Source organism: Eucyclogobius newberryi, unplaced genomic scaffold (genome assembly GCF_026437365.1).
Source record: "Eucyclogobius newberryi isolate DKJ021-1_F unplaced genomic scaffold, fEucNew1.0.hap1 SCAF_10, whole genome shotgun sequence".
NCBI classification, from domain to species: Eukaryota; Metazoa; Chordata; class Actinopteri; order Gobiiformes; family Gobiidae; genus Eucyclogobius; species Eucyclogobius newberryi.
In genome coordinates, this window is record NW_027315724.1 from 35,655,349 (window position 1) to 35,681,651 (window position 26,303).

General features: G+C 49.9%; 2 protein-coding genes across 2 annotated transcripts; one reads left to right on the forward strand and one right to left on the reverse strand.

The window, feature by feature from the left end:
* Window positions 1-3,464: 3,464 nt before the first annotated feature.
* On the reverse strand, window positions 3,465-12,100 carry LOC140368907 (kelch repeat and BTB domain-containing protein 8). Its single transcript, XM_072456073.1, has 5 exons — window positions 11,684-12,100; window positions 9,125-9,278; window positions 8,688-8,766; window positions 7,286-7,513; window positions 3,465-6,044 (listed from the first exon to the last, which is right to left on the reverse strand). The coding sequence occupies exons 2-5, from the start codon at window positions 9,276-9,278 to the stop codon at window positions 4,583-4,585; spliced, it is 1,923 nt and encodes a 640-aa protein (XP_072312174.1). The 5' UTR covers window positions 11,684-12,100; the 3' UTR covers window positions 3,465-4,582.
* Window positions 12,101-14,353: 2,253 nt separating this feature from the next.
* Window positions 14,354-21,878, forward strand: sars2 (seryl-tRNA synthetase 2, mitochondrial). The gene is made up of 10 exons (XM_072457089.1): window positions 14,354-14,651; window positions 15,238-15,333; window positions 15,851-15,880; window positions 16,634-16,774; window positions 16,885-16,939; window positions 17,007-17,070; window positions 18,933-19,038; window positions 19,111-19,158; window positions 21,213-21,321; window positions 21,793-21,878. The coding sequence occupies exons 1-10, from the start codon at window positions 14,367-14,369 to the stop codon at window positions 21,876-21,878; spliced, it is 1,020 nt and encodes a 339-aa protein (XP_072313190.1). The 5' UTR covers window positions 14,354-14,366.
* Window positions 21,879-26,303: the final 4,425 nt, after the last annotated feature.

Consider the following 26,303-nt stretch of genomic DNA (forward strand, 5'->3'; position numbering starts at 1 on the left):
CACGCCACGAGGAAATATGATTTTTGCTGAAAAAAATCATCTATACCACCTTTAAGATTCTGTTACTATATATGTTATTATATATATATTATTATTTTTGACACCGTATTTTTTTTACATAGATTTTTTTGTACATCATAACCGTATGTCCTTAAATGTACACCTGAGGCCTGTGTATGAACCCATCGTGCGCAGGCAGCCTGTGGTGTCCCGTGAGGTGAGGATGTGGTCTGCTGAGAGCGAGGAGGCTCTGAGGGACTGCTTCAGCACCACTGTCTGGACTGAGCTTTATGACCCACATGGGGAGGACATCAACACCATCAGAGAGTGCATCACGGACTACATCAACTTCTGTTTTGAGAACATTGTTCCCTCCCGGACGGTGCGGTGTTTTCCAAACAACAAGCCATGGATTAACCGTGAACTGAAGGCTCTGCTGAAGGAGAAGAAGAGAGCCTTCAGGTCAGGGAACAAGGAGGAGCTGAGGACTGTGCAGAAGGAGCTGAGGAGGAAGATCAGGCAGGCTGAGGCCGGCTACAAGAGGAGGATGGAGGAGCAGCTGCAGCAAAAGAACATTCAGGGAGTGTGGAGGAGCCTGAAAACCATCTCGGGCTTTAAAATCCCCCCTGCCCAGACAGAGGGGGATCTACAGTGGGTGAATGATTTAAATGCTCACTTCTTGAGGTTTGATCGGTCACCCGCCCCTCCCCCTGCACAGCTGCATGCTCCCTCTTCCACACCTGGACAATGCCCTGCATCTGTTCCTCTTCGCTTATCTGCCCCGGACCATCAGCTCCCCACTTCGCCTGGACTCACCCATCCCCCCAGCACACGGTCCCCCTGCCAACCACTGACTGTCACAGCAGCACAGGTGAGGAGTGAGCTGAAGAGGATTAAAGTGAGGAAGGCAGCAGGACCTGATGGCATCAGCCCCAGGCTCCTTAAGTCCTGCGCAGATGAACTGTGTGGAGTTATGGAGCATGTCTTCAACATGAGCCTGAAGCTGAGGGTGGTACCACAGGTCTGGAAGACCTCCTGTCTGGTACCTGTGCCTAAGACACCGCGCCCCAAAGACCTCAACAGCTTCAGGCCAGTGGCTCTCACGTCCCACCTGATGAAGACACTGGAGCGGCTAGTCCTGGACCACCTCCGCTCCACCGTGAGCTCAGCCATGGACCCGCTGCAGTTTGCATATCGGTCTGGCATCGGAGTGGAGGACGCCGTCATCTCCCTGCTGCACGGCTCTCTCTCTCACCTGGAAAAGCCTGGCAGCTCTGTGAGGATCCTGTTCTTCGATCTTTCCAGCGCCTTCAACACCATCCAGCCGCTGCTCCTGAGGGACAAGCTGGAGACGGCTGGTGTGGAGTATGACCTGGCAGAGTGGATCCTGGACTACCTCACAGACCGACCCCAGTTTGTGAGAGCACGGGACTGTGTGTCTGACACTCGGACCTGCAGTGTGGCGGCGCCCCAGGGCACTGTCCTCGCGCCCTTTCTCTTCACCCTTTACACTGCAGACTTCAGACATGACACAGAGAGCTGTGTCCTGCAGAAGTTCTCTGACGACTCTGCCATCATCGGACTCATCACGGACGACGATGACGCGGAGTACAAAGGACTGGAGCAGGACTTTGTGGACTGGTGTCAGCGGAACCACCTCCTCATCAACGCGGGGAAGACCAAGGAGATGGTGGTGGATTTCCGCAGACGCCACCCCACTGCCCCCTCACCAGTGAACATCCAGGGACGGGACATTGAGAGAGTGGACTCATACAAGTACCTGGGTGTTCATCTGAACCACAAACTGGACTGGACTCATAACACAGACGCACTGTACAGGAAGAGCCAGAGTCGACTCTACCTCCTGAGGAGACTCAGGTCTTTTGGAGTGACAGGGCCACTCCTGAAGACCTTCTACGACTCTGTGGTGGCATCAGCTCCTGTAGGTGTGGCCTGCTGGAGCAGCAGCATCACAGAGAGGGAGAGGAAGAGGCTGGACAGAGTCATCAAGAAGTCCAGCTCCGTCCTGGGCTGTGCTCTGGACTCGGTGCAGGAGGTGGGGGACAGGAGGGTCCTGGCTAGATTCACATCTATGCTGGACCATGAGTGTCGCCCCCTGCAGGACACTATGTCCGCGCTGGAGAGCAGCTTCAATGACAGACTGATCCACCCTCGCTGTGTGAAGGAAAGGTTTCACAGGTCTTTCCTTCCTGCTGCTGTCAGACTTTATAACAAACACTGTTAGTACTGAACACTCGCAATACTGACCTAATCTAATACTGATGTGCAATTCTGTCATATGTGCAATTGCTGTTGGAATTCATGTGCAATCCATGTGCTGTCGTGACACATATTCATGTGCAATTACTGTCGGGATCACATGCAATGGTATTTATGTATTTATTTATTTATTTGTCTATGGGAGTTTTTATTTATTTATAGGAGATCTTCTACTGAAAGTGTTTTTCAGACTTCCTATAAGTGATCTGTTCTTCTGTATCTACCTCTGTATCTACCTGCGTTGCACCAATGAAATTTCCCCATGTGGGACAATAAAGGAATATCTTATCTTATATCCTTTGTTGAACTTTGATTGTTTCACTGTTTGTTCTGCTTTTATTCATCACTGAACAAGGCCTATTAACCTTATTCTGCCCCGCCCACTTTTTTCTTATTTTGACAGGATCGCAACTTCCGTTTTAATGGCACTTCCGGTCCAGCGGGAACTGCGGTGGTATAAATGTAGAACGAGGGAAAAGTCTGACCGCAAAATCATGTTCTAAAGTAGATTTATTTGTGAAAAATGCTAAATTTTCACGTGACCAACAAGTCAACACTGCGCTTATTCGCTGGACCAGCAGCTTTGTGTTAAATAAGAACCAGAAGGAGGATTACGTCGTTTAGCGGCACTTCCGGAATAAGGTGAATACAGGTTTTGTACATTAGCCTACAGCGCCCCCGTGTGTTTGCGCAGTGTTAGTTTTATTTTAGTGAAGCACATGGATGCTATGTCTGTCGAGCTAGTAATTCTCCCAAAACAACGTTTGTCCGAGAGTTTTCTAATATAATTGTATCCTTCATACGTATGTTTTGGGAGGTTTGAGCGAACTAAGAATATAATTTGTGTATTAGCCGAAGATTAGCAGGAATTCAGTTCAATAAATCAGCAAAAAGCACTAAAGCTTGCGAATGTGATGTTGAATTTTCCGTTAACCCAATGCTAATCAATGGAGATGCTAAACGTAGCATTTGTTAAAACATATTCTGACTCTTGGTGATACAAGTATTTACCAGTAGTGTCTTTGCAGCTTAGCGGGCTGTTCCACGGCTTTGTTGTTTACGTGTCTTACGTTGAGTCTACAGACGCCAACAACAAACATGGCGGATTTCCATGGTAACGAATGAATGAACAAAACCTCATCGTTCACAGTAATATGGCCGAAAATAAAGAGTCAGTTTCAGACACAGTTCTCAGAAGGGTTTTATTGAACAAATACATTCACCATTTGTCCAGTTTTTGGCTCAGTGTGCGTCTCAAGTGTCTTTAAACTGTGTCCATCTCCACTCCACCGGCGGCTCGCTAGCGGCTGGCTAATAAGCAAATCAAACTAATTATAATCAAGCATCAGACTTGGGGGGGAAATAAATAAATGTTATCTAAAAAAAACACTACATGATCAGAAGCTTAAACTAAATGAAATAAATACACGGTGGGAGTGGTTTTGGACACAAGGTGGACGTTAGTTTGAGTTTCAGCTGTGCACGCGGTCAGCACTGGACACTGGTCAGCACTGGACACTGGTCAGCACTGGACACTGGCCTCGCTCAAGTGGACAAAGACTTTACTGGGTGCATTTGAAGGCCGACGTCTCGGACGCTCGTCCAAAGAATAAACTCATCATCAGACGCACGTCTGAGGCGTCCAGTGCACGTGCTCAGTGGAGGAGGAGTTGTGTTTCCCTGTGATGCTGTTCTCTTGGTGTGAGGCGATGGGCCCCGGGGCCAGTCTGGGACCTGATACTTCAGAGCTGAGCAGAATTTAGTCAATTACCAAATATCATTATTTGCTCCAAGAGCTGCGTCTGGAGGATTTTTTTTTTATCTTGCGGGTTTGTTTTGGGTCTTCTTCTGGTCGTAGCACGTCACCAAAGCGTAGTCTCTGATTGGCTGCTGCGCCGCGTCTGCCGCAGAAAAGTTGAGCTTTGTCCAACTTTTCTGCTCTGGACGCTCAAACGCTCCCGACGCGCTGCATCCGGCGCTCAAAACGCAGGATTCGCACCACAAAAACGCTCAAAACGCGCTGCAAAAAAAATAAAAAAATAAATGACGTCCAAGACGCGCGTTTACATAGACTTTTAATGTAACTGAACGATTTGGACGCCGCGGTGTGAACGCTGCTCGTTGTTTGAGCCGAGGTTTATTTGAAAATTTGTTCAAAACCGTTCTGAAAAATCAATAATTATAACTTTTAATCAGAAACTCAGATCTCGATGAGTCACCGTGAGGATGACGTGAGGATGAGGTGAGGATGACGTGGTCGTGGCAGACGCGCGTGCACAGCCGAGCTCGAGTGTAAACGGTTTCACTGACTCTTCTTGCAGTTTTCTTTGGCCCTCAGTCTGTTCAAGATGTGTTTTTTGGGGAACTTGAGGGTGGTGCATCCGAACTGACTGACCCCCCCGGTGTCGCCCGGCAGCTTCTCCCGGCGCTGCACCCAGCTCCTCCACCCGGGCTTCCAGCAGTAAATACTGTCGTAAAACCGCGAGCCGTTCTCTCCGCCCAACACGTAGATCCTCCTCTTCCACCGGGCCACGCCTCCGGCCGCGATCCGCCGCGGCAACCCGGGGAACACCACGGGACTGGGCGCCCGGTCGCTGCCGCCGCCCCCTCGCTCCCTCTCGGCCGTGACCACCACCTCGCGCTCCGTCCCTCGGCCCTCTCGGAAAAACAGAACCCGCCCCGTCGCGTCCAGCGTCTCGAGACTCGTGAAATTCCCGTCTAAAAACCTGGTGGTGTCCCTCATGTAGCCGCCGATGGCGCAGACGCCGCCTCGGACCGCCACGCCGCCCGCCAGGCAGGTGGCGCCTGAGTCCAGCGCCACTTTGGTCCAGCAGTTCGTCAGCGTGTGGTAGATTAAGACCCCAGAATGTACCACCGAGCGGTTCTGCTCCAGCGTGGTTCCTCCGAGTAAATACAGGCGCGACCGCAGCGACGCGCTGGCGAAGGCCCTCAGGGGCAGCGGCAGCCGGGGTCCGTTGCTCCACTGCATCGTCGACAGGTCCAGGATCTCGCTGGAGTCCAGGACGGCCGAGCGGTTGGTCCCGCCCAGAGCGAACAGCGACTTCCCGCAGCCCAGCAGTCCCAGCATGGCGCGCGGCTGCGACATGGGCGCCCGCTCCATCCACCGGTCGGACACGGCGTCGTACTCGTGGACGTTCGGGGACACGGAGCACGTTCTGAGGATCCCGCCCGCCACGAACAGCCTGTCGCCGACCGCGGTGCAGCCCGGGCTCACCAGCGACGCCAGCGGTGCCAGCTTCTCCCATTTGCCCGTCCGCGGGTCGAAACAGTCCACGGTTAAGTCCTGAGAGTTGTCGTCCTCGCGCGGTGTCAGGTCCACGCACACGATCTTCTTCTCGAACATTCCCTCTCGCGGGCGGAGCGGCCCGCCCAGCGCCTCGCCCGCCGCCGCCGGGCCCAGCTCCTGGTGCAGTCTGCGGCTCTCGTCGTGGGACAGGAGGCCGGGTCGCAGGTGGTTCAGCAGCGCCGGCATGTGGGCGTATCTGTCCAGGGGCAGATGCTCCGCCCACCGCCGCGCCGCGTCGTAGACCTCGGCCTCAGAGTGGACGCCGAGGCGGTCGGAGCCCAGCAGCGAGCCCAGCGTCCCGTGGTCCAAGAGCAGGAAGTCCTTCTGTCGGGACACGCGGGGGAAGTGCTGAGCGACCAATCGCAGAGAGGCGCGGAGGAGGAGCTGGTCGTGATGCGAGCGAGCGAGCGAGTACATGCCCAGGCAGTTCTCCACCGAAAGGTGCTCGAACAGGAACCTGCAGAACACACGGAGAAGAGTCAAGAACACAGGGAGAACACGGAGAACACAGGGAGAACACAGGGAGAACACAGGGAGAACAGTCAAGAACACACGAGAACACAGGGAGAACAGTCAAGAACACAGGGAGAACAGTCAAGAACACAGGGAGAACACAGGGAGAACAGTCAAGAACACAGGGAGAACACACGGAGAACAGTCAAGAACACACGAGAACACAGGGAGAACAGTCAAGAACACACGAGAACACAGGGAGAACAGTCAAGAACACAGGGAGAAGGGAGAACACAGGGAGAACAGTCAAGAGCACACAGGGAGAACAGTCAAGAACACAGGGAGAACACAGGGAGAACACACGGAGAACACACGGAGAACAGTCAAGAACATACAAGAACACAGGGAGATCACAGGGAGAACAGTCAAGAACACAGGGAGAACACAGGGAGAACAGTCAAGAACACAGGGAGAACACACGGAGAACAGTCAAGAACACACGAGAACACAGGGAGAACAGTCAAGAACACACGAGAACACTGGGAGAACAGTCAAGAACACAGGGAGAAGGGAGAACACAGGGAGAACAGTCAAGAGCACACAGGGAGAACAGTCAAGAACACAGGGAGAACACAGGGAGAACACACGGAGAACACACGGAGAACACACGGAGAACACAGGGAGAACACACAGAACAGTCAAGAACACACGAGCACGCAGGGAGAACAGTCAAGAACACAGGGAGAACACACGGAGAACACAGGGAGAACAGTCAAGAACATACAAGAACACAGGGAGAACAGTCAAGAACACAGGGAGATCACAGGGAGAACACGCGGAGAACAGTCAAATATGTGGAGTATAGAAGAGTTTACAAAGACGACGCTCTGACAAGTGACTTATCGTTGTAACACTGTAAAAATACTATTTGACAGATGTAGAATCAGGTGATCAAACTATGGCCCGGGGGCCGAATGCGGCCCTCCGGCTCCTGCTGAATCGGCCAAAAGTACATTTACTGCAAATGTGGATCATAAGTAACGTGAATATACAGAGTATTATCAAAGTGGCTCAGTCAAAGCTCGTAGTGTGTGTGTTTCAACATGTGGTCCTGGTGTAGGGTCAGGCTCCGCCCAGTTTACCACTTTAATGTCACAATAAATGTAGTTTCTAATAATATTTTGGAGCAGATCATTCACAGTTACAGTTCTTTTGTGTCTTTAAAGTTTGGGGCGTGTTCCTGACCTGGAGCAGAGGTCCTGCAGGGGCATGACCTGAAGTCTGTTCGCCGCCACAAACAGATCCTCCGCCGTGTCCAGAGAAAGCCCCGCCTCCCCGGAGTAAACGAATCGGATCACAGTGTCCATCACGGACGGCGTCACGTCCTCCAATCGGATCTCAGTGAGGCGGGACTCCACCAGAGGACTCGTGAACATGGCCCTGAAGTACGGACTCACAGCGGCCAGCAGCACCCTGGGGGGTCAGAGGTCATACAGATGACAGGGGTCAGAGGTCATACAGATGAGAGGGGTCAGAGCTCATACAGATGAGAGCGGTCAGAGGTCATAGATGACAGGGGTCAAGGATCATACACATAGAGAGGGGTCAGAGGTCATAGATGACAGGGGTCAAGGGTCATAGATGACAGGGGTCAAGGATCATACACATAGAGAGGGGTCAGAGGTCATAGATGACAGGGGTCAAGGGTCATAGATGACAGGGGTCAAGGGTCATACACAGAGAGAGGGGTCAGAGGTCATAGATGACAGGGGTCAAGGGTCATACACAGAAAGGGGTCAGAGGTCATAGATGACAGGGGTCAAGGGTCATACACAGAGAGAGTATGGGGTTAAAGGTTTAAAAATATAATGGCCACAGATGGATTAAATAGTACACATTTAACCTGGTTGTAGTGGGAAAGTGTTATGTCAGTGTTAATGGACGGTCTCCATGGTGACAGTCTGTTGTGGACGGTCTCCATGGTGACAGTCTGTTGTGGACGGTCTCCATGGTGACAGTCTGTTGTGGACGGTCTCCATGGTGACAGTCTGTTGTGGACGGTCTCCATGGTGACAGTCTGTAGTGGACGGTCTCCATGGTGACAGTCTGTTGTGGACGGTCTCCATGGTGACAGTCTGTAGTGGACGGTCTCCATGGTGACAGTCTGTTGTGGACGGTCTCCATGGTGACAGTCTGTAGTGGACGGTCTCCATGGTGACAGTCTGTTGTGGACGGTTTCCATGGTGACAGTCTGTTGTGGACGGTCTCCATGGTGACAGTCTGTAGTGGACGGTCTCCATGGTGACAGTCTGTTGTGGACGGTCTCCATGGTGACAGTCTGTTGTGGACGGTCTCCATGGTGACAATCTGTAGTGGACGGTCTCCATGGTGACAGTCTGTAGTGGACGGTCTCCATGGTGACAGTCTGTAGTGGACGGTCTCCATGGTGACAGTCTGTAGTGGACGGTCTCCATGGTGACAGTCTGTTGTGGACGGTCTCCATGGTGACAATCTGTAGTGGACGGTCTCCATGGTGACAGTCTGTTGTGGACGGTCTCCATGGTGACAATCTGTAGTGGACGGTCTCCATGGTGACAGTCTGTAGTGGACGGTCTCCATGGTGACAGTCTGTAGTGGACGTTCTCACCTGTGGCACATGAACTTTTTGCCCTCGACCAGCAGCGTGACATCACAGAGCTGCTGAGCGTCCAGCAACTGCTTCAGACCTGAGAGAAGACCACAAGGGCCACAAGGTGAGGTTTGTGTGACACTGAGGGGCTCCCAGAGGGGCTCCCAGAGGGGCTCCCAGAGGGGCCTCAGGACCTAACACTGCTTCCTCTAACACCACAGACTCCTCATAGGCGCCCTCTGCTGCCCCTTGTGTCAGTTACAGCAGGACCAGGCTTGACCTTATGAAACGGTGAAGATCCCGACTCAGGGGTCAAATGTGACTGAACGGATGTTTTTCTAATGTTGAATAAGAAAATACACGATCATGTGATGTACACAATACTTTAAACAACATTAGAACTTGACTGAATACTTCTGTATCTCAGTAGAACTACATGATAACATGGTCAGTACCATGTGTGACGTAGTCCCCCAGGGGCGTGGTGCTGTCGTCAGGGAAGTCCTCCTCCTCAGAGTCAGAGTCTGACAGTGGCTCCCCTCCTCCGCCCTCGCCGTCCTGCCAGGGCTGCGGGCGCCAGGTGAGGGCCCCGCCCCGCCCGGCGTTCATCTGAAGAACATGTCAAACACCAGAATGTAAACATCAGCTCTGAGAAGAACAACTGCAGATCCTGTGATTCATGAACATTCTCATCCGTTTGCCTCCAACAAGAGTCCAGACCATACGCTCCCTCCTGGACCATACGCCCCCTCCATACGCCCCCTCCTGGACCATACGCCTCCTCCAGACGCCCCCTCCTGGCCTCCTGGACCAGACGCCCCCTCCTGGCCTCCTGGACCAGACGCCCCCTCCTGGCCTCCTGGACCAGACGCCCCCTCCTGGCCTCCTGGACCAGACGCCCCCTCCTGGCCTCCTGGACCATACGCCCCCTCCATACGCCCCCTCCTGGACCATACGCCCCCTCCTGGACCATACGCCCCCTCCATACGCCCCCTCCTGGACCATACGCCCCCTCCTGGCCTCCTGGACCATACGCCCCCTCCTGGCCTCCTGGACCAGACGCCCCCTCCTGGACCAGACGCCCCCTCCTGGACCATACGCTCCCTCCTGGACCATACGCTCCCTCCTGGACCATACGCTCCCTCCTGGACCATACGCTCCCTCCTGGACCATACGCCCCCTCCATACGCCCCCTCCTGGACCATACGCCCCCTCCTGGCCTCCTGGACCATACGCCCCCTCCTGGCCTCCTGGACCAGACGCCCCCTCCTGGACCATACGCCCCCTCCTGGACCATACGCCCCCTCCTGGACCATACGCCCCCTCCTGGACGAATGAGGCATTACACGAGGCAGCTCATTATTAGTTTGTTCTGTATCAGATCCACACAAACCTCAGAGTCTCAGCCTCACATTAACACACACAGAGGTGGCGCCCCCTGGTGTTTCACTCACAGAACAGACTCGTCATCTCTGACCTGCTCCAGGATCTTAACATTATATTTCTCTCTTTAACCTTTGATAATTCCATAAGGTCTTATCATCAAAATGACTCTAAAGCTGCAGGAAGTGTAAAATATAAAAAGAAAGAACATTCTGGTCAGTTTGTTCAAACAAAAGGCCTTAAACAGCATTCACACTAAACCTTTGCCCCTAAAGCTCATTTTTATTTAAATTATCTTCAGTCTTTGTCGTCCAAACCTCCAGCAGCAGCTTCACTCACACTTATGTTTATTATATTTAATTATGTTTATTATATTTATCCAGAAACTGAGATTTGAAACAGGATTTTTCTCGTTTCACTTAAACCAAAGAAACAAAAGTGCAGCTTCAGCGACAAAAGCCTCACGATCCTTTCAATTCAGACTCTGTGTTTGAGGGAAAAGGTCAGAATCATGAGGGGCCCCACGGGCCCTAAAGCACCCGCACGGGCACCCACGGGGGCCCTAAAGCACCCACGGGCCCTAAAGCACCCACGGGGGCCCTAAAGCACCCACGGGCCCTAAAGCACCCACGGGCCCTAAAGCACCCACGGGCCTGTCCCCCTGAAGACCCAACAGGATCGTCCCCATAAAGCTCAACTCTCAGGCTTTTGTGATAGTTTTTATGTTTTAAAGTCTTCAGATCCGACGTTGGTGAATATTTGGAGATGTTTTATGGTCTTCTTCTTTTTGTCTTCAGACAATTGAACTTTCTGATGTTTCAGTTCATTTGAGACTTTGAGACAAGAAGAAACCGACTACGACAAAACAACAACATTTAAAGATTATAATAACTAAAGATTTCAAAATAAAGACATTTACTTGCACTAAAAACATTTAAAACTCTTTGCCTGGAAATATGTGTTGAATCAGATTTGAATGTTGGGATTATTTAGAGGACAAACATCACGATATAAGGACACTAAACTAAACTAAACTAAACTAAAGTGTGGTCTTGATCTTCAGCTCTGCCACTTTAACAACTCAAACTTTGTAAATTCAAAAGTTAAATAATCATGATAAATGTCGAGTCACTGAATCACCATCACATTACAAGAATTTGACTTATTTATTCCCATTTTATACGCGTGTATTTCTGCTTTTCTTTGACTAGTTTTATGGCTTTATTTGACCTTTTATTGTTATTTATCGTTTTACGACAGGTTGACTTTTCATGGAGCAAAAACTGACTCGGGTTTTTGCTTCTTAAATAGTCACAATTGTTAGTTTTTACTTCTGTTTGAAGAACGTTCTATAAAGTTTAGCTGAACTTTCTTTCTTCTTGGACAGTTTTCTCTTGTTCCACATGAACTTTAATGACTTAAGGGTTAATTAACAGCAGTTATGACGCACAAGAAGCACCAGCAACATTCAAATAAAACCATTATATTCACTACTTCGCATTATGAATGAGCTTTTATGTAAATGACAGAATAAAGCGAGTCTTTTTAGATGGTAATGGTTGAAAAGTGCGCTGCGTCTTTGTAACGCCAACACGCCGCGGTCACAGGCGGTCACAGCCGCTCATACTCGCCTTGGCTCTGCGTCGCGTCTCCAGCTTTGTGCTTGATTTTATCCCTTGTTACGCCAAAAATATCGCCCCGATCCTCGGTATCGACGCCCGGAGCCTCCGCCGGAGCCTCCCGCTCGGTCCCCCGCAGGTCGTGCGGCGGCTTCTCGGGCTCCGCTTCACGGCCTGTTGGAGGAAACGCGGCCGCTACAGAGCGTCGGAGCGCCGCATCTCCGCACCGCCGCTTCCCGCGGGTCTTATTACCCGGACTCAAAGCGCTCTAAACCCCGCGGGCGGCGATCGGTCCCACCATGGCACGCGGGCCGCGCCTCCAGCCGCCGGGGAAGTCACGGACGCGGGCGGTTTTACGCGGCTTTTGTGGCGGAAATCTACGGGAAAGTTGAGCAGCGGCGACGAGCGGCCGCACTTGTCATGTCGGAACCGGATTACCGCAACGGAGCACTTCCGCTTACGGGATTGGCTGACCTTTGCCACGTGACTATTGTTTACACCGGAAGTTTAACGTTTTTGTTCAAAATAACTAGGGGAAATGTATTATTATTTATTTATTACTGTTTGTCCTTAAAGCTAGACCGCTGTTATAGCATACAATTCATGTTTTTGTTTCGTTTTAGTTTAAATTGTATTTCTTCTTCCTCTTTTGAATTAAGTTCAAATATACAATGGGTTTAATTGATTTAAAAAATATATATTCACATTGTAAATAATAAACTCAAGGAATTTTATGGGGGTTATTTTGTGTTTTTATTAAGATTTTTTTATATAAAGTTTTTTTACATCGAATTTATTAATTTTTTTGCATCGAATTTATTTATTTTTTTACATCGATTTTTTTTTTTACATCGAATTAAAAATAAACAAAAATATGTAATCATATTTATACACAATGAATATTTTTTTACTAGATTCGATGTCAAAAAAAAATAAAATTCATTGTAAAAAAAATCTATGTAAAAAAAAAAATCTATGAAAAAAAAAATTGCAATAAAAACACAAAATAACCTTCATAGAATTCGGGTTGGTGGTATATTTAAAGCGAATCTGTTTTGTGTTCTTCATATCACAGTGTAATATCTAATGTAGTAAATCAAACAATAGAGACACTATCGCCATGGTAACCTAGAGCAACAATGTACAATTCTACTGTAGAACTCAGACGAACAGTGCCCAACTTTTAGTAAAAAAAAACATAGACTAAAATATTTTCAATGTTGTTGTTTTATTGCAGTGAAAAACATATGAATGTAAAACATAAGCTGTGTCTTATGGCTGCATCTGCACAAACCTCTGAACCTGTTTAACTGGTTCAAACTGAAGCCCGGAGCCATCGAGCTATTTTAAATGTAACAATGTCCTTTGTTCTGTCCCTTTGAAATAAACTACTGCTGATAATAACTTGTAACGTTCCACATTGTTGCATAAAACATATCCACGTCCACAGAGAAATTTACAGTTTGATCTTTTTCCGTTTTTCCGAGTCCTTTAGGTCATGTACGTGTCACCTCCAGAAAGTGACATACTGTGGCTTTAGTTCCAGTTCTGTCATGTTTAATGTCACCTGACCATGTGCTGTACTGACACAAACAAATGTAGTAATGTTTAAGGCTGAATATGTTCATAATTCAGAGGATTGACAGGTAGAATTATTAGGACCACAAATGTACTGTGTCCTATTAGTCCAGGCGCAGCCCGTCTGTGGTTCCTGAAGTGGCCCAAACGTCCAAAATTAGAACTTTGTACATTTTGAACATTCTATACTACATGTTGATGGTTAATTTCATAGTCTTCGAGGCCCGTGGGTCCCCTTAAAGCACCCACAGGCCCTAAAGCACGCCCACCGGCCCGTCCCCTAAAGCACCCACAGGCCCGTCCCCCTAAAGCACCCACAGGCCCGTCCCCCTAAAGCACCCACAGGCCTGTCCCCCTAAAGCACCCACGGGACCGTCCCCTAAAGCACCCAACGGCCCTAAAGCACCCACAGCCCCGTTCCTCTAAAGCACCCACGGGACCGTCCTCCTAAAGCAACCACAGGCCCGCCCACTTAAAGCACCCACAGGCCCGTTCCCCTAAAGCATCCACGGGACCGTCCCCTAAAGCACCCAACGGCCCTAAAGCACCCACAGGCCCGTTCCTCTAAAGCACCCACGGGACCGTCCTCCTAAAGCACCCACAGGCCGGTCCACTTAAAGCACCCACAGGCCCGTTCCCCTAAAGCATCCACGGGACCGTCCCCTAAAGCACCCAACGGCCCTAAAGCACCCACAGGCCCGTTCCCCTAAAGCATCCACGGGACCGTACTCGTAAAGCACCCACAGGCCTGCTCCCCTAAAGCACCCACAGGACCGTCAAATGTACCGTGTCCATTTAATCCAGGCGTGGCCCATCTGTGGTTCCTGAAGTGGCCCAAATGTCCAAAATTAGAACTTTGTACATTTTGAACATAAAACATATACAACATTTTAATGGTTCACTTCATCGTCTTCGAGGCTGTGACCTTTGCCCTTTATGTTGTAATAAGTGGCCCTTTTATGTTTTATGTTTCAATAAGTGGCCCTCGATGGACTTAAGTGTGGACACGACCTGCAATGTCTTTAAAATGTACTTTTTATTTCCAAACGTTTTAATTGTTAAAGTCGTAACACAAGCTCCTCGTCTTCCTCCTCCTCTTCCGGTCAACGGTAGAAACATGGCGGCCTCCTTGAGCCTGGCCGCGGCGCGTCTCCTCTCCCCGGCTCTGAGGCACTGTCCCCGGCCTGTCCTGGCTCTGTCACTGCGCCACGAGCACGCAGCGTCCCGGAGCGGCCCGACCGAGCACGGAGCGTCCCGGAGCAGCCTGTACGAGCACGTCCGGGAGGGATACAGCGACAAACCGGAGCTCCACATGACGGAGCTGTGCGCGGACCCGGAGGCGGCGGTCGTGAACGTGGAGAGCAGGAAAGGAGAGCTGCGGGGAGACGACGTGCGCCAGATTGTGAGGAAAAATGAACCTTATGTATTTCTAAAGTTACGGTGTAAATAAGTTCGGAGCTCAGCAGTGACCGCCCACCGCTGGGTTCCGGAAGTGGGTGTCATTTGTTTCGTAGAGATGTCAAAATAAATGAATATTAAATATTTGGGGCTCATTATTTTATTTGAAAAATCTTTGGAAAATTCTCAATGGTTTTTGTTTTATTTTGTGACAGAAAACAACCGCGTCATGAGCCAGACACGTGAACATTTTACACAAACATTGGACATTTTACACAAATCAATCTAATTTATAGTATATTTTAGTGACAAGTCTTTTTCCTCGTCCCGCACAGACGAACTCGACCGGAAGTGCATTTACACGATTACCGGAAGTGCTGAACCATGGCAAAAGTGGGCGGGGAGGAACAAGATCAATGGCAGAGGTCGCCACGCCCCATTTTGAGTAGCTTGAGATGGGATTTCCAAAACATGACTAAAGATAAATCTCTATGGCAAAAATTAAAAGCTAATTTTCTTCTGGAACCACGGCAGACCCTCTACTGTTGTCGTGGCAACATTTAAACTGATCAGGTGTTCTGTGTCTTCAGGTGAAGTTGTGGCAGCGTCTGGAGGACGTGAGAGCAGAGATCTCGTCTCTGGAGGAGCAGAAGAGAAGCATCAGCGACGCCGTCAAAGCTCTAGTGGCACGTGACAGACTCTTATGTCCAGGTTTTATGTTTGTATTCAGTCAAAGAAGCTGAATAAAAGAATGTTGTGTCAGTCTTTTGTCGTGCGATAAGATTTGAGCTGGGAACGTTTAAAAAAAAAAAAGAGTAATTATTATAGATACTCACTATTTACTATGTGGTGTCCAGTCGTCTCAGTGTTTTTTATCTGGAGAATGTTCTGTAGCTGCATCATTTGATCATTAATATAACTTATTATTATTTGATTCTTAATATGACTCTTTATTTGATCATTAATATATCTCTTTTATTATTTGATCATTAATATATCTCTTTTATTATTTGATAATTAATATAACTCTTATTTGATCATTAATATATCTTTAATTATTTAATCATTAATATAACTCTTATTTGATCATTAATATAACTTATTATTTGATCATTAATATAACTCCTATTTGATCGTTAATACAACTCCTTTTGTTCTCTTGAGTCTTGGTTGAGTTTGAACTTGTTTGTCTTTTCTTTCCAGGCCAGTACTGAGAAGAAAGCCCTGTCCACTGTGAGTCCAGTTGTATTTCTCTCTTAGACGATCACAATGTCAATCATCACAAATACAAGCAGCAAATAGACTGCGATTGTTTAACGTGAGACGCTGCATGGGAATAAGACATTTTAGACACAAAATCATTTACAGACATCCCGATATTTAGTTTAGTTTGAGTAAATGAGCTGTGACAGAAATTTAATCTCATTTTATTAGACTTCAAACTGTAATAAATCGGACTAAGAATCAGACGTGAACAGATCCTCGTGTTGTTCTGTCAGACTCTTGTTCAGTTGGTGCAGGAGCCACTTTACGGCCTTTATGTCTCTGTGAGGAAGATCTAAATCTATAAAAGTTGATTCAGTGGAAGAATCAAACGTCTTTAGGAGCAGAGAGTTGTTTCTGACAGTTTTGTTTTTCTGTTTTCTTCAGAGAAAAACTGACCACCAACAAAATAACCTCCTGTTTTGTATAAAAGCGGCTCACTCTGCTTTAGTTTAGATGTTCACAGTTTAAAATGTGCACTATTTATTTTTCATGTTTATCAGAAGTTCACCAGAAGAAAATGCACAGTTTGAGCTTGGACTAATATCTATGCGTGGGCAGCAGGGGGCAGCGCAGAGCCTCATTTATAAAGTTTATCAAACGTTTTCAAGTTTTATACCTAAAATGTTCACTTTAAATCTGCCCAGTAAAGCTCAATCAGGCGTGTTGATCTGTGTTCTTCTTGTTCTTGTTGTTGTTGTTGTTGTCGTGGGCGGCGGTCAGCTGCCAGAGTACTTTGCGGCGCGGCAGAGTGGTCGAGATGTTCGCCGCAGACTGAGCGAGCTGGCACCTGAGCAGAGCGAGCTGGAGCAGCAGTTCTACTGCCGAGCTCTGAAGCTGCCCAACACCACGCATCCTGACGTGGTGAGGTCAAACGCACTGTCCAGAACATGACCGGTCACTGTCCAGAGAGTCACTGTCCAGAGAGTATGACCGTGAATGATTCTAAATAATCATGTCTTTTCCGTGTTCAGCCGCTCGGGGACGAGAGTCAGGCTCGGGTTCTGGAGCTGGTCGGACACAAACCTGGTACGGCTCCGGTTTATCTCCACTGCAGCTGTTTGTGTCCTGTTTTTAACCTGTTTATCTCCTCCAGAGTTTGACTTTAAGCCCAAAGGTCACGTGGAGCTCGGGGAGTCGCTGGGGCTCATCAGACAGAGGTACTTATACACAAACATATACTGTATGTACTAATATTATATAACGTACTAATATTACTAACAACCGCAGCACTTATCGACAAATACAAGAAAACCATCATGTTAGAAGAAGAAGAAGAAGTTCAAATCATTAGTGAAAATGTTTTAATATAAAGGGCTGTCTATATATGACTATTTCAAACATATTAGTAGTAAAGGGGGAAGATGCTTAATAACTTGACGCTTTTGAAACCGTTTGCATTTACCGTATTTTCCGGACTGTACATTTTTCATAGTTTGGCCGGGGTGCGACTTATACTCCAGAGCAACTTATATGTGATATTATTTATTATTTTCACACTGACAACCACAAGAGGGCGCTCTAGGCTGTAAGCGACGCAGAAGAAGAATCTGCACTTCCTCTTCCTCTGGAGTTTGTGGAGTTGTTTAGAAGTGACACAGAGGAAGAAGAATTCAGTGGATTTGGGGTAAAACTGATGCTTTGCTAAACTTGTTACATGTTCTTTATGCTATAGTTATCTGAATAACTGTTCATATGTTACATTAACATACCAGACACTTACCACAGTTCTGTCTGTGCCTCATGTAGCTGAAGGTGTTAGCGTTAGCATACGTCATGTAGCTGAAGGTGTTAGCGTTAGCATTCGTCATGTAGCTGAAGGTGTTAGCGTTAGCATACGTCATGTAGCTGAAGGTGTTAGCGTTAGCATACGTCATGTAGCCGAAGGTGTTAGCGTTAGCATATGTCATGTAGCCAAAGGTGTTAGCGTTAGCATACGTCATGTAGCCGAAGGTGTTAGCGTTAGCATACGTCATGTGGCCGAAGATGTTAGCGTTAGCATACGTCATGTGGCCGAAGGTGTTAGCGTTAGCATACGTCATGTAGCTGAAGGTGTTAGCGTTAGCATACGTCATGTAGCTGAAGGTGTTAGCGTTGGCATACGTCATGTAGCTGAAGGTGTTAGCGTTAGCATACGTCATGTAGCTGAAGGTGTTAGCGTTAGCATACGTCATGTAGCTGAAGGTGTTAGCGTTAGCATACGTCATGTAGCCGAAGGTGTTAGCGTTAGCATATGTCATGTAGCCGAAGGTGTTAGCGTTAGCATACGTCATGTAGCCGAAGGTGTTAGCGTTAGCATACGTCATGTGGCCGAAGATGTTAGCGTTAGCATACGTCATGTGGCCGAAGGTGTTAGCGTTAGCATACGTCATGTAGCTGAAGGTGTTAGCGTTAGCATACGTCATGTAGCTGAAGGTGTTAGCGTTGGCATACGTCATGTAGCTGAAGGTGTTAGCGTTGGCATACGTCATGTAGCTGAAGGTGTTAGCGTTGGCATACGTCATGTAGCTGAAGGTGTTAGCGTTGGCATACATCATGTAGCTGAAGGTGTTAGCTTTGGCATACGTCATGTAGCTGAAGGTGTTAGCGTTAGCATATGTCATGTAGCTGAAGGTGTTAGCGTTGGCATACGTCATGTAGCTGAAGGTGTTAGCGTTAGCATACGTACACCTATTCACCATGTTCTCTCATCTGTTATTATTTTAAATTGTCTGTTCTTGGTCTTGGGTTTTTATCAAATACGTTTCCCCCAAAATGCGACTTATACTCCAGTGCGACTTATATATGTTTTTTCTTCTCTATTATGCATTTTTTGGCTGGTGCCCTCTTGTGGTCGCCAGTGTGAGAATAATGAATAATATCACATATAAGTCGCTCTGGAGTATAAGTCGCACCCCGGCCAAACTATGAAAAGCAGTGCCACTTATTGTCCGGAAAATACGGTACTCATTGTCGAGGTTGTTTTTATTTCATCGTCCTACTTTGTTAATAGAACCTAAAATCTGACCCTGTCGGTCCGCAGGCACCTGTCGCACGTGTCGGGTCACAGGTCGTATTACCTGAGAGGAGGCGGGGCCAGACTCCAAACGGCGCTGCAGAACTTCACCCTGGACAAACTGCTCAAACGGGTAAAAGACGCGCTCGCCGCTACGCCGCTCTCGTCACCGTGACAACGCAGCCTGACCTTGTGTTTTGTGCAGGGCTTCATCCCGCTCGCCGTGCCGGACGTGCTCAGGAGCGCCGTCTTCGTAAGTCCCGCCCACATGCACTGCTCAGACCGTCACAAAGTAGAACCAGAGTTCAGACAAATCCACGTGGTTTAGTGTCGTTAAAGAGGCTCGTTTGGACCCCTGCTGGACCAATGAGGAATTACACCGACATGAACACAGACAGAAGACAAAACAAACCTCCTTCTTGTAAACGTTGGATTCTGACGTATCAAAACCTACATTCAACTTCTTTCTAAACCTGTTAACGCTTAAAATAGTGACAAATTTCACATTTCCAACGCTTTAAACCTTAAAGTCGCTCAGATTCAAGACGCTACAGTTGTTGTAAGTTTTCTCTCACCAAACTCTTCTTGACGTTATTTTGTCCAAATGCAGTTTCCTCCCACAGAGACTCCTCCCACACAGACTCCTCCCACAGAGACATAAAGATCAGGCCTTAAAGTAGCTCCTCCCACAGAGACTCCTCCCACAGAGACTCCTCCCACAGAGACTCCTCCCACAGAGACTCCTCCCACAGAGACTCCTCCCACAGAGACGTAAAGATCAGGCTCCTGCACCGACTGTACAAGACTCTGACAACACGAGGATCTGTCACGTCTGAGTCTGATTTATTACACTTTTAAGTCTAATAAATTGGCAGAATTTTACTCAAATGTTCAAGTCCAGATCAAAAACTAAATAATAAATCTGAATGTTGTTTCTTCAGGAGGCTTTTGTTCTAAACTCTTCTTCACTCTGTTGTTTCTTCAGGAGGCTTTTGTTCTAAACTCTTCCTCACTCTGTTTCTTCTTCAGGAGGCTTTTGTTCTAAACTCTTCTTCACTCTGTTGTTTCTTCAGGAGGCTTTTGTTCTAAACTCTTCCTCACTCTGTTTCTTCTTCAGGAGGCTTTTGTTCTAAACTCTTCTTCACTCTGTTGTTTCTTCAGGAGGCTTTTGTTCTAAACTCTTCTTCACTCTGTTGTTTCTTCAGGAGGCTTTTGTTCTAAACTCTTCTTCACTCTGTTGTTTCTTCAGGAGGCTTTTGTTCTAAACTCTTCTTCACTCTGTTGTTTCTTCAGGAGGCTTTTGTTCTAAACTCTTCTTCACTCTGTTGTTTCTTCAGGAGGCTTTTGTTCTAAACTCTTCTTCACTCTGTTGTTTCTTCAGGAGGCTTTTGTTCTAAACTCTTCTTCACTCTGTTGTTTCTTCAGGAGGCTTTTGTTCTAAACTCTTCTTCACTCTGTTGTTTCTTCAGGAGGCTTTTGTTCTAAACTCTTCTTCACTCTGTTGTTTCTTCAGGAGGCTTTTGTTCTAAACTCTTCTTCACTCTGTTGTTTCTTCAGGAGGCTTTTGTTCTAAACTCTTCTTCACTCTGTTGTTTCTTCAGGAGGCTTTTGTTCTAAACTCTTCTTCACTCTGTTGTTTCTTCAGGAGGCTTTTGTTCTAAACTCTTCTTCACTCTGTTGTTTCTTCAGGAGGCTTTTGTTCTAAACTCTTCTTCACTCTGTTGTTTCTTCAGGAGGCTTTTGTTCTAAACTCTTCTTCACTCTGTTGTTTCTTCAGGAGGCTTTTGTTCTAAACTCTTCTTCACTCTGTTGTTTCTTCAGGAGGCTTTTGTTCTAAACTCTTCATCACTCTGTTGTTTCTTCAGGAGGCTTTTGTTCTAAACTCTTCTTCACTCTGTTGTTTCTTCAGGAGGCTTTTGTTCTAAACTCTTCCTCACTCTGTTTTCTTCTTCAGGAGGCTTTTGTTTCTAAACTCTTCCTCACTCTGTTTCTTCTTCAGGAGGCTTTTGTTCTAAACTCTTCATCACTCTGTTGTTTCTTCAGGAGGCTTTTGTTCTAAACTCTTCTTCACTCTGTTGTTTCTTCAGGAGGCTTTTGTTCTAAACTCTTCATCACTCTGTTGTTTCTTCAGGAGGCTTTTGTTCTAAACTCTTCTTCACTCTGTTGTTTCTTCAGGAGGCTTTTGTTCTAAACTCTTCCTCACTCTGTTTCTTCTTCAGGAGGCTTTTGTTCTAAACTCTTCCTCACTCTGTTTCTTCTTCAGGAGGCTTTTGTTCTAAACTCTTCTTCACTCTGTTTCTTCTTCAGGAGGGCTGTGGGATGCAGCCTCACGCTCACCGATCTCAGGTCTACTCTCTGGACCCGAGCCGGAGTCCTGACCTGAACCTGGCCGGGACGGGAGAGGTCGGCATCGCAGGTACTCGAGCTCAGTGTTAATATGTACATTTAGTCCTGCAGAATACTGAGCCATTCTGCTGTAAATCTCTGCTTTTCCCTTTAAATTTAACCTAATGTGGGTCAGAAATATCCACAAATACTTAAGCCAAAATATGCTCCGTCATTAATAATAAATGGGATAAACACTTAAAGCTCATGTTAGAGGGCGGAGCATGAACGGGCCTCTGATCACGCCCACAGACTGAGGAGCTGCAGGAGAAGAAGAACCAAGCTTCCTGCAGTACTGCTCAGCGGCCTGCAGAGGCTTCAGCAGCAGAAATGAGGGGAAAAACGGGCTCATTTGGATGTATTTCAGAACAATTTAAATACAGTCGTGACACCGCTCTGTTTTATAGACGTGGAGGTCGGATTCAGGCCCTAAGATGCCGACACTAAAGCTGTAAAAACACTTTTGACGATCGTACGTGTCGCTCTTGTCTTCGTCCTGCAGGTTTCTTCATGGATCACGCCGTAAACTGGAAGGACCCTCCCTGTGCGGTGAGTTCACCAACCACAGATCGGACGAATCCCGTTTAGGGCCGTGATGGTTTAGTTTGTGTCTGTTATTGGTCACTGAGGCGTGTGTCTCCCCCTGCAGGACGGTCTGCAGCAGCACATGTTACAGAGCCGAAACGGACACGGGACGAGAGACTTGGGGTCTTTACAGAGTCCACCACTTCAACAAGGTACAGGGAGGGCATCTGACACACGGGAGGGCATCTGACACACGAGGAGGGGCATCTGACACCCGGGGATGGCATCTGACACCCGGGGATGGCATCTGACACACGGGGAGGGCATCTGACACACGGGGAGGGCATCTGACACACGGGGAGGGCATCTGACACACACAGGGAGGGCATCTGACACACAAGGAGGGCATCTGACACACGGGGAGGGCATCTGACACACGGGGAGGGCATCTGACACACGGGGATGGCATCTGACACACGGGGATGGCATCTGACACACGGGGAGGGCATCTGACACACACAGGGAGGGCATCTGACACACACGGGAGGGCATCTGACACACGGGGAGGGCATCTGACACACGAGGAGGGCATCTGACACACACAGGGAGGGCATCTGACACACGGGGAGGGCATCTGACACACGGGGATGGCATCTGACACACGGGGAGGGCATCTGACACACGGGGAGGGCATCTGACACACGGGGAGGGCATCTGACACACACAGGGAGGGCATCTGACACACACGGGAGGGCATCTGACACACGGGGAGGGCATCTGACACACGGGGAGGGCATCTGACACACGAGGAGGGCATCTGACACACGAGGAGGGCATCTGACACACACAGGGAGGGCATCTGACACACACGGGAGGGCATCTGACACACACGGGAGGGCATCTGACACACGGGGAGGGCATCTGACACATGGGGAGGGCATCTGACACACGGGGAGGGCATCTGACACACGAGGAGGGCATCTGACACACACAGGGAGGGCATCTGACACACACGGGAGGGCATCTGACACACGGGGAGGGCATCTGACACACGGGAGGGCATCTGACACACGGGGAGGGCATCTGACACACGAGGAGGGGCATCTGACACACACAGGGAGGGCATCTGACACACACGGGGATGGCATCTGACACACACAGGGAGGGCATCTGACACACACGGGGATGGCATCTGACAAGGGGAGGAGTCTGGGATGGCATCTGACACAAGGGGAGGAGTCTGGGAGGGCATCTGACAGTGCTCTGCTGCAGGTGGAGATGTTTGCGGTGACGGCGGACGAGTCGGGGCAGGAGAGCGCTCAGATGCTGCAGGAGTTTGTGTCGCTGCAGAAAGAGCTTTTCTCCGACCTGGAGCTGCACTTCAGGTAGAACCAGACCCAGACCCACAGAGACGCAACCCACAGACACGCAACCCACAGACACGCAACCCACAGACACGCAACCCACAGACACGCAACCCACAGAGACGCAACCCACAGACACGCAACCCACAGACACGCAACCCACAGACACGCAACCCACAGACACGCAACCCACAGACACGCAACCCACAGAGACGCAACCCACAGAGACGCAACCCACAGACACGCAACCCACAGACACGCAACCCACAGACACGCAACCCACAGACACGCAACCCACAGACACGCAACCCACAGAGACGCAACCCACAGAGACGCAACCCACAGACACGCAACCCACAGACACGCAACCCACAGACACGCAACCCACAGACACGCAACCCACAGACACGCAACCCACAGACACGCAACCCACAGAGACGCAACCCACAGAGACGCAACCCACAGAGACGCAACCCACAGAGACGCAACCCACAGAGACGCAACCCACAGAGACGCAACCCACAGACACGCAACCCACAGACACGCAACCCACAGAGACGCAACCCACAGACACGCAACCCACAGAACGCAACCACAGACGCAACCCACAGAGACGCAACCCACAGACACGCAACCACAGACACGCAACCCACAGACACGCAACCCACAGAGACGCAACCCACAGACACGCAACCCACAGACACGCAACCCACAGAGACGCAACCCACAGACACGCAACCCACAGACACGCAACCCACAGAGACGCAACCCACAGAGACGCAACCCACAGACACGCAACCCACAGACACGCAACCCACAGAGACGCAACCCACAGACACGCAACCCACAGACACGCAACCCACAGACACGCAACCCACAGAGACGCAACCCACAGACACGCAACCCACAGACACGCAACCCACAGACACGCAACCCACAGACGACGCAACCCACAGACACGCAACCCACAGACACGCAACCCACAGAGACGCAACCCACAGAGACGCAACCCACAGAGACGCAACCCACAGAGACGCAACCCACAGACACGCAACCCACAGACACGCAACCCACAGAGACGCAACCCACAGAGACGCAACCCACAGACACGCAACCCACAGACACGCAACCCACAGACACGCAACCCACAGAGACGCAACCCACAGAGACGCAACCCACAGACACGCAACCCACAGACACGCAACCCACAGACACGCAACCCACAGACACGCAACCCACAGACACGCAACCCACAGACACGCAACCCACAGAGACGCAACCCACAGAGAACGCAACCCACAGAGACGCAACCCACAGAGACGCAACCCACAGAGACGCAACCCACAGAGACGCAAACCCACAGACACGCAACCCACAGACACGCAACCCACAGAGACGCAACCCACAGAGACGCAACCCACAGACACGCAACCCACAGAGACGCAACCCACAGACACGCAACCCACAGACACGCAACCCACAGACACGCAACCCACAGAGCACGCAACCCACAGACACGCAACCCACAGAGACGCAACCCACAGACACGCAACCCACAGACACGCAACCCCACAGACACGCAACCCACAGAGACGCAACCCACAGACACGCAACCCACAGAGACGCAACCCACAGACACGCAACCCACAGACACGCAACCCACAGACACGCAACCCACAGACGACGCAACCCACAGACACGCAACCCACAGAGACGCAACCCACAGACACGCAACCCACAGACACGCAACCCACAGAGACGCAACCCACAGAGACGCAACCCACAGAGACGCAACCCACAGAGACGCAACCCACAGAGACGCAACCCACAGAGACGCAACCCACAGACACGCAACCCACAGACACGCAACCCACAGACACGCAACCCACAGACACGCAACCCACAGACACGCAACCCACAGACACGCAACCCACAGAGACGCAACCCACAGAGACGCAACCCACAGAGACGCAACCCACAGAGACGCAACCCACAGAGACGCAACCCACAGACACGCAACCCACAGACACGCAACCCACAGAGACGCAACCCACAGACACGCAACCCACAGACACGCAACCCACAGACACGCAACCCACAGAGACGCAACCCACAGACACGCAACCCACAGACACGCAACCCACAGAGACGCAACCCACAGAGACGCAACCCACAGACACGCAACCCACAGAGACGCAACCCACAGAGACGCAACCCCACAGACACGCAACCCACAGAGACGCAACCCACAGACACGCAACCCACAGAGACGCAACCCACAGACACGCAACCCACAGACACGCAACCCACAGACACGCAACCCACAGAGACGCAACCCACAGACACGCAACCCACAGACACGCAACCCACAGACACGCAACCCACAGACACGCAACCCACAGACACGCAAACCCACAGACACGCAACCCACAGACACGCAACCCACAGACACGCAACCCACAGAGACGCAACCCACAGAGACGCAACCCACAGAGACGCAACCCACAGAGACGCAACCCACAGAGACGCAACCCACAGACACGCAACCCACAGACACGCAAGCCACAGACACGCAACCCACAGACACGCAACCCACAGACACGCAACCCACAGACACGCAACCCACAGACACGCAACCCACAGACACGCAACCCACAGACACGCAACCCACAGACACGCAACCCACAGACACGCAACCCACAGAGACGCAACCCACAGAGACGCAACCCACAGAGACGCAACCCACAGAGACGCAACCCACAGACACGCAACCCACAGACACGCAACCCACAGACACGCAACCCACAGACACGCAACCCACAGACACGCAACCCACAGACACGCATCCCACAGACACGCATCCCACAGACACGCAACCCACAGACACGCAACCCACAGAGACGCAACCCACAGAGACGCAACCCACAGAGACGCAACCCCACAGAGACGCAACCCACAGAGACGCAACCCACAGAGACGCAACCCACAGACACGCAACCCACAGACACGCAACCCACAGACACGCAACCCACAGACACGCATCCCACAGACACGCATCCCACAGACACGCATCCCACAGACACGCATCCCACAGACACGCATCCCACAGACACGCATCCCACAG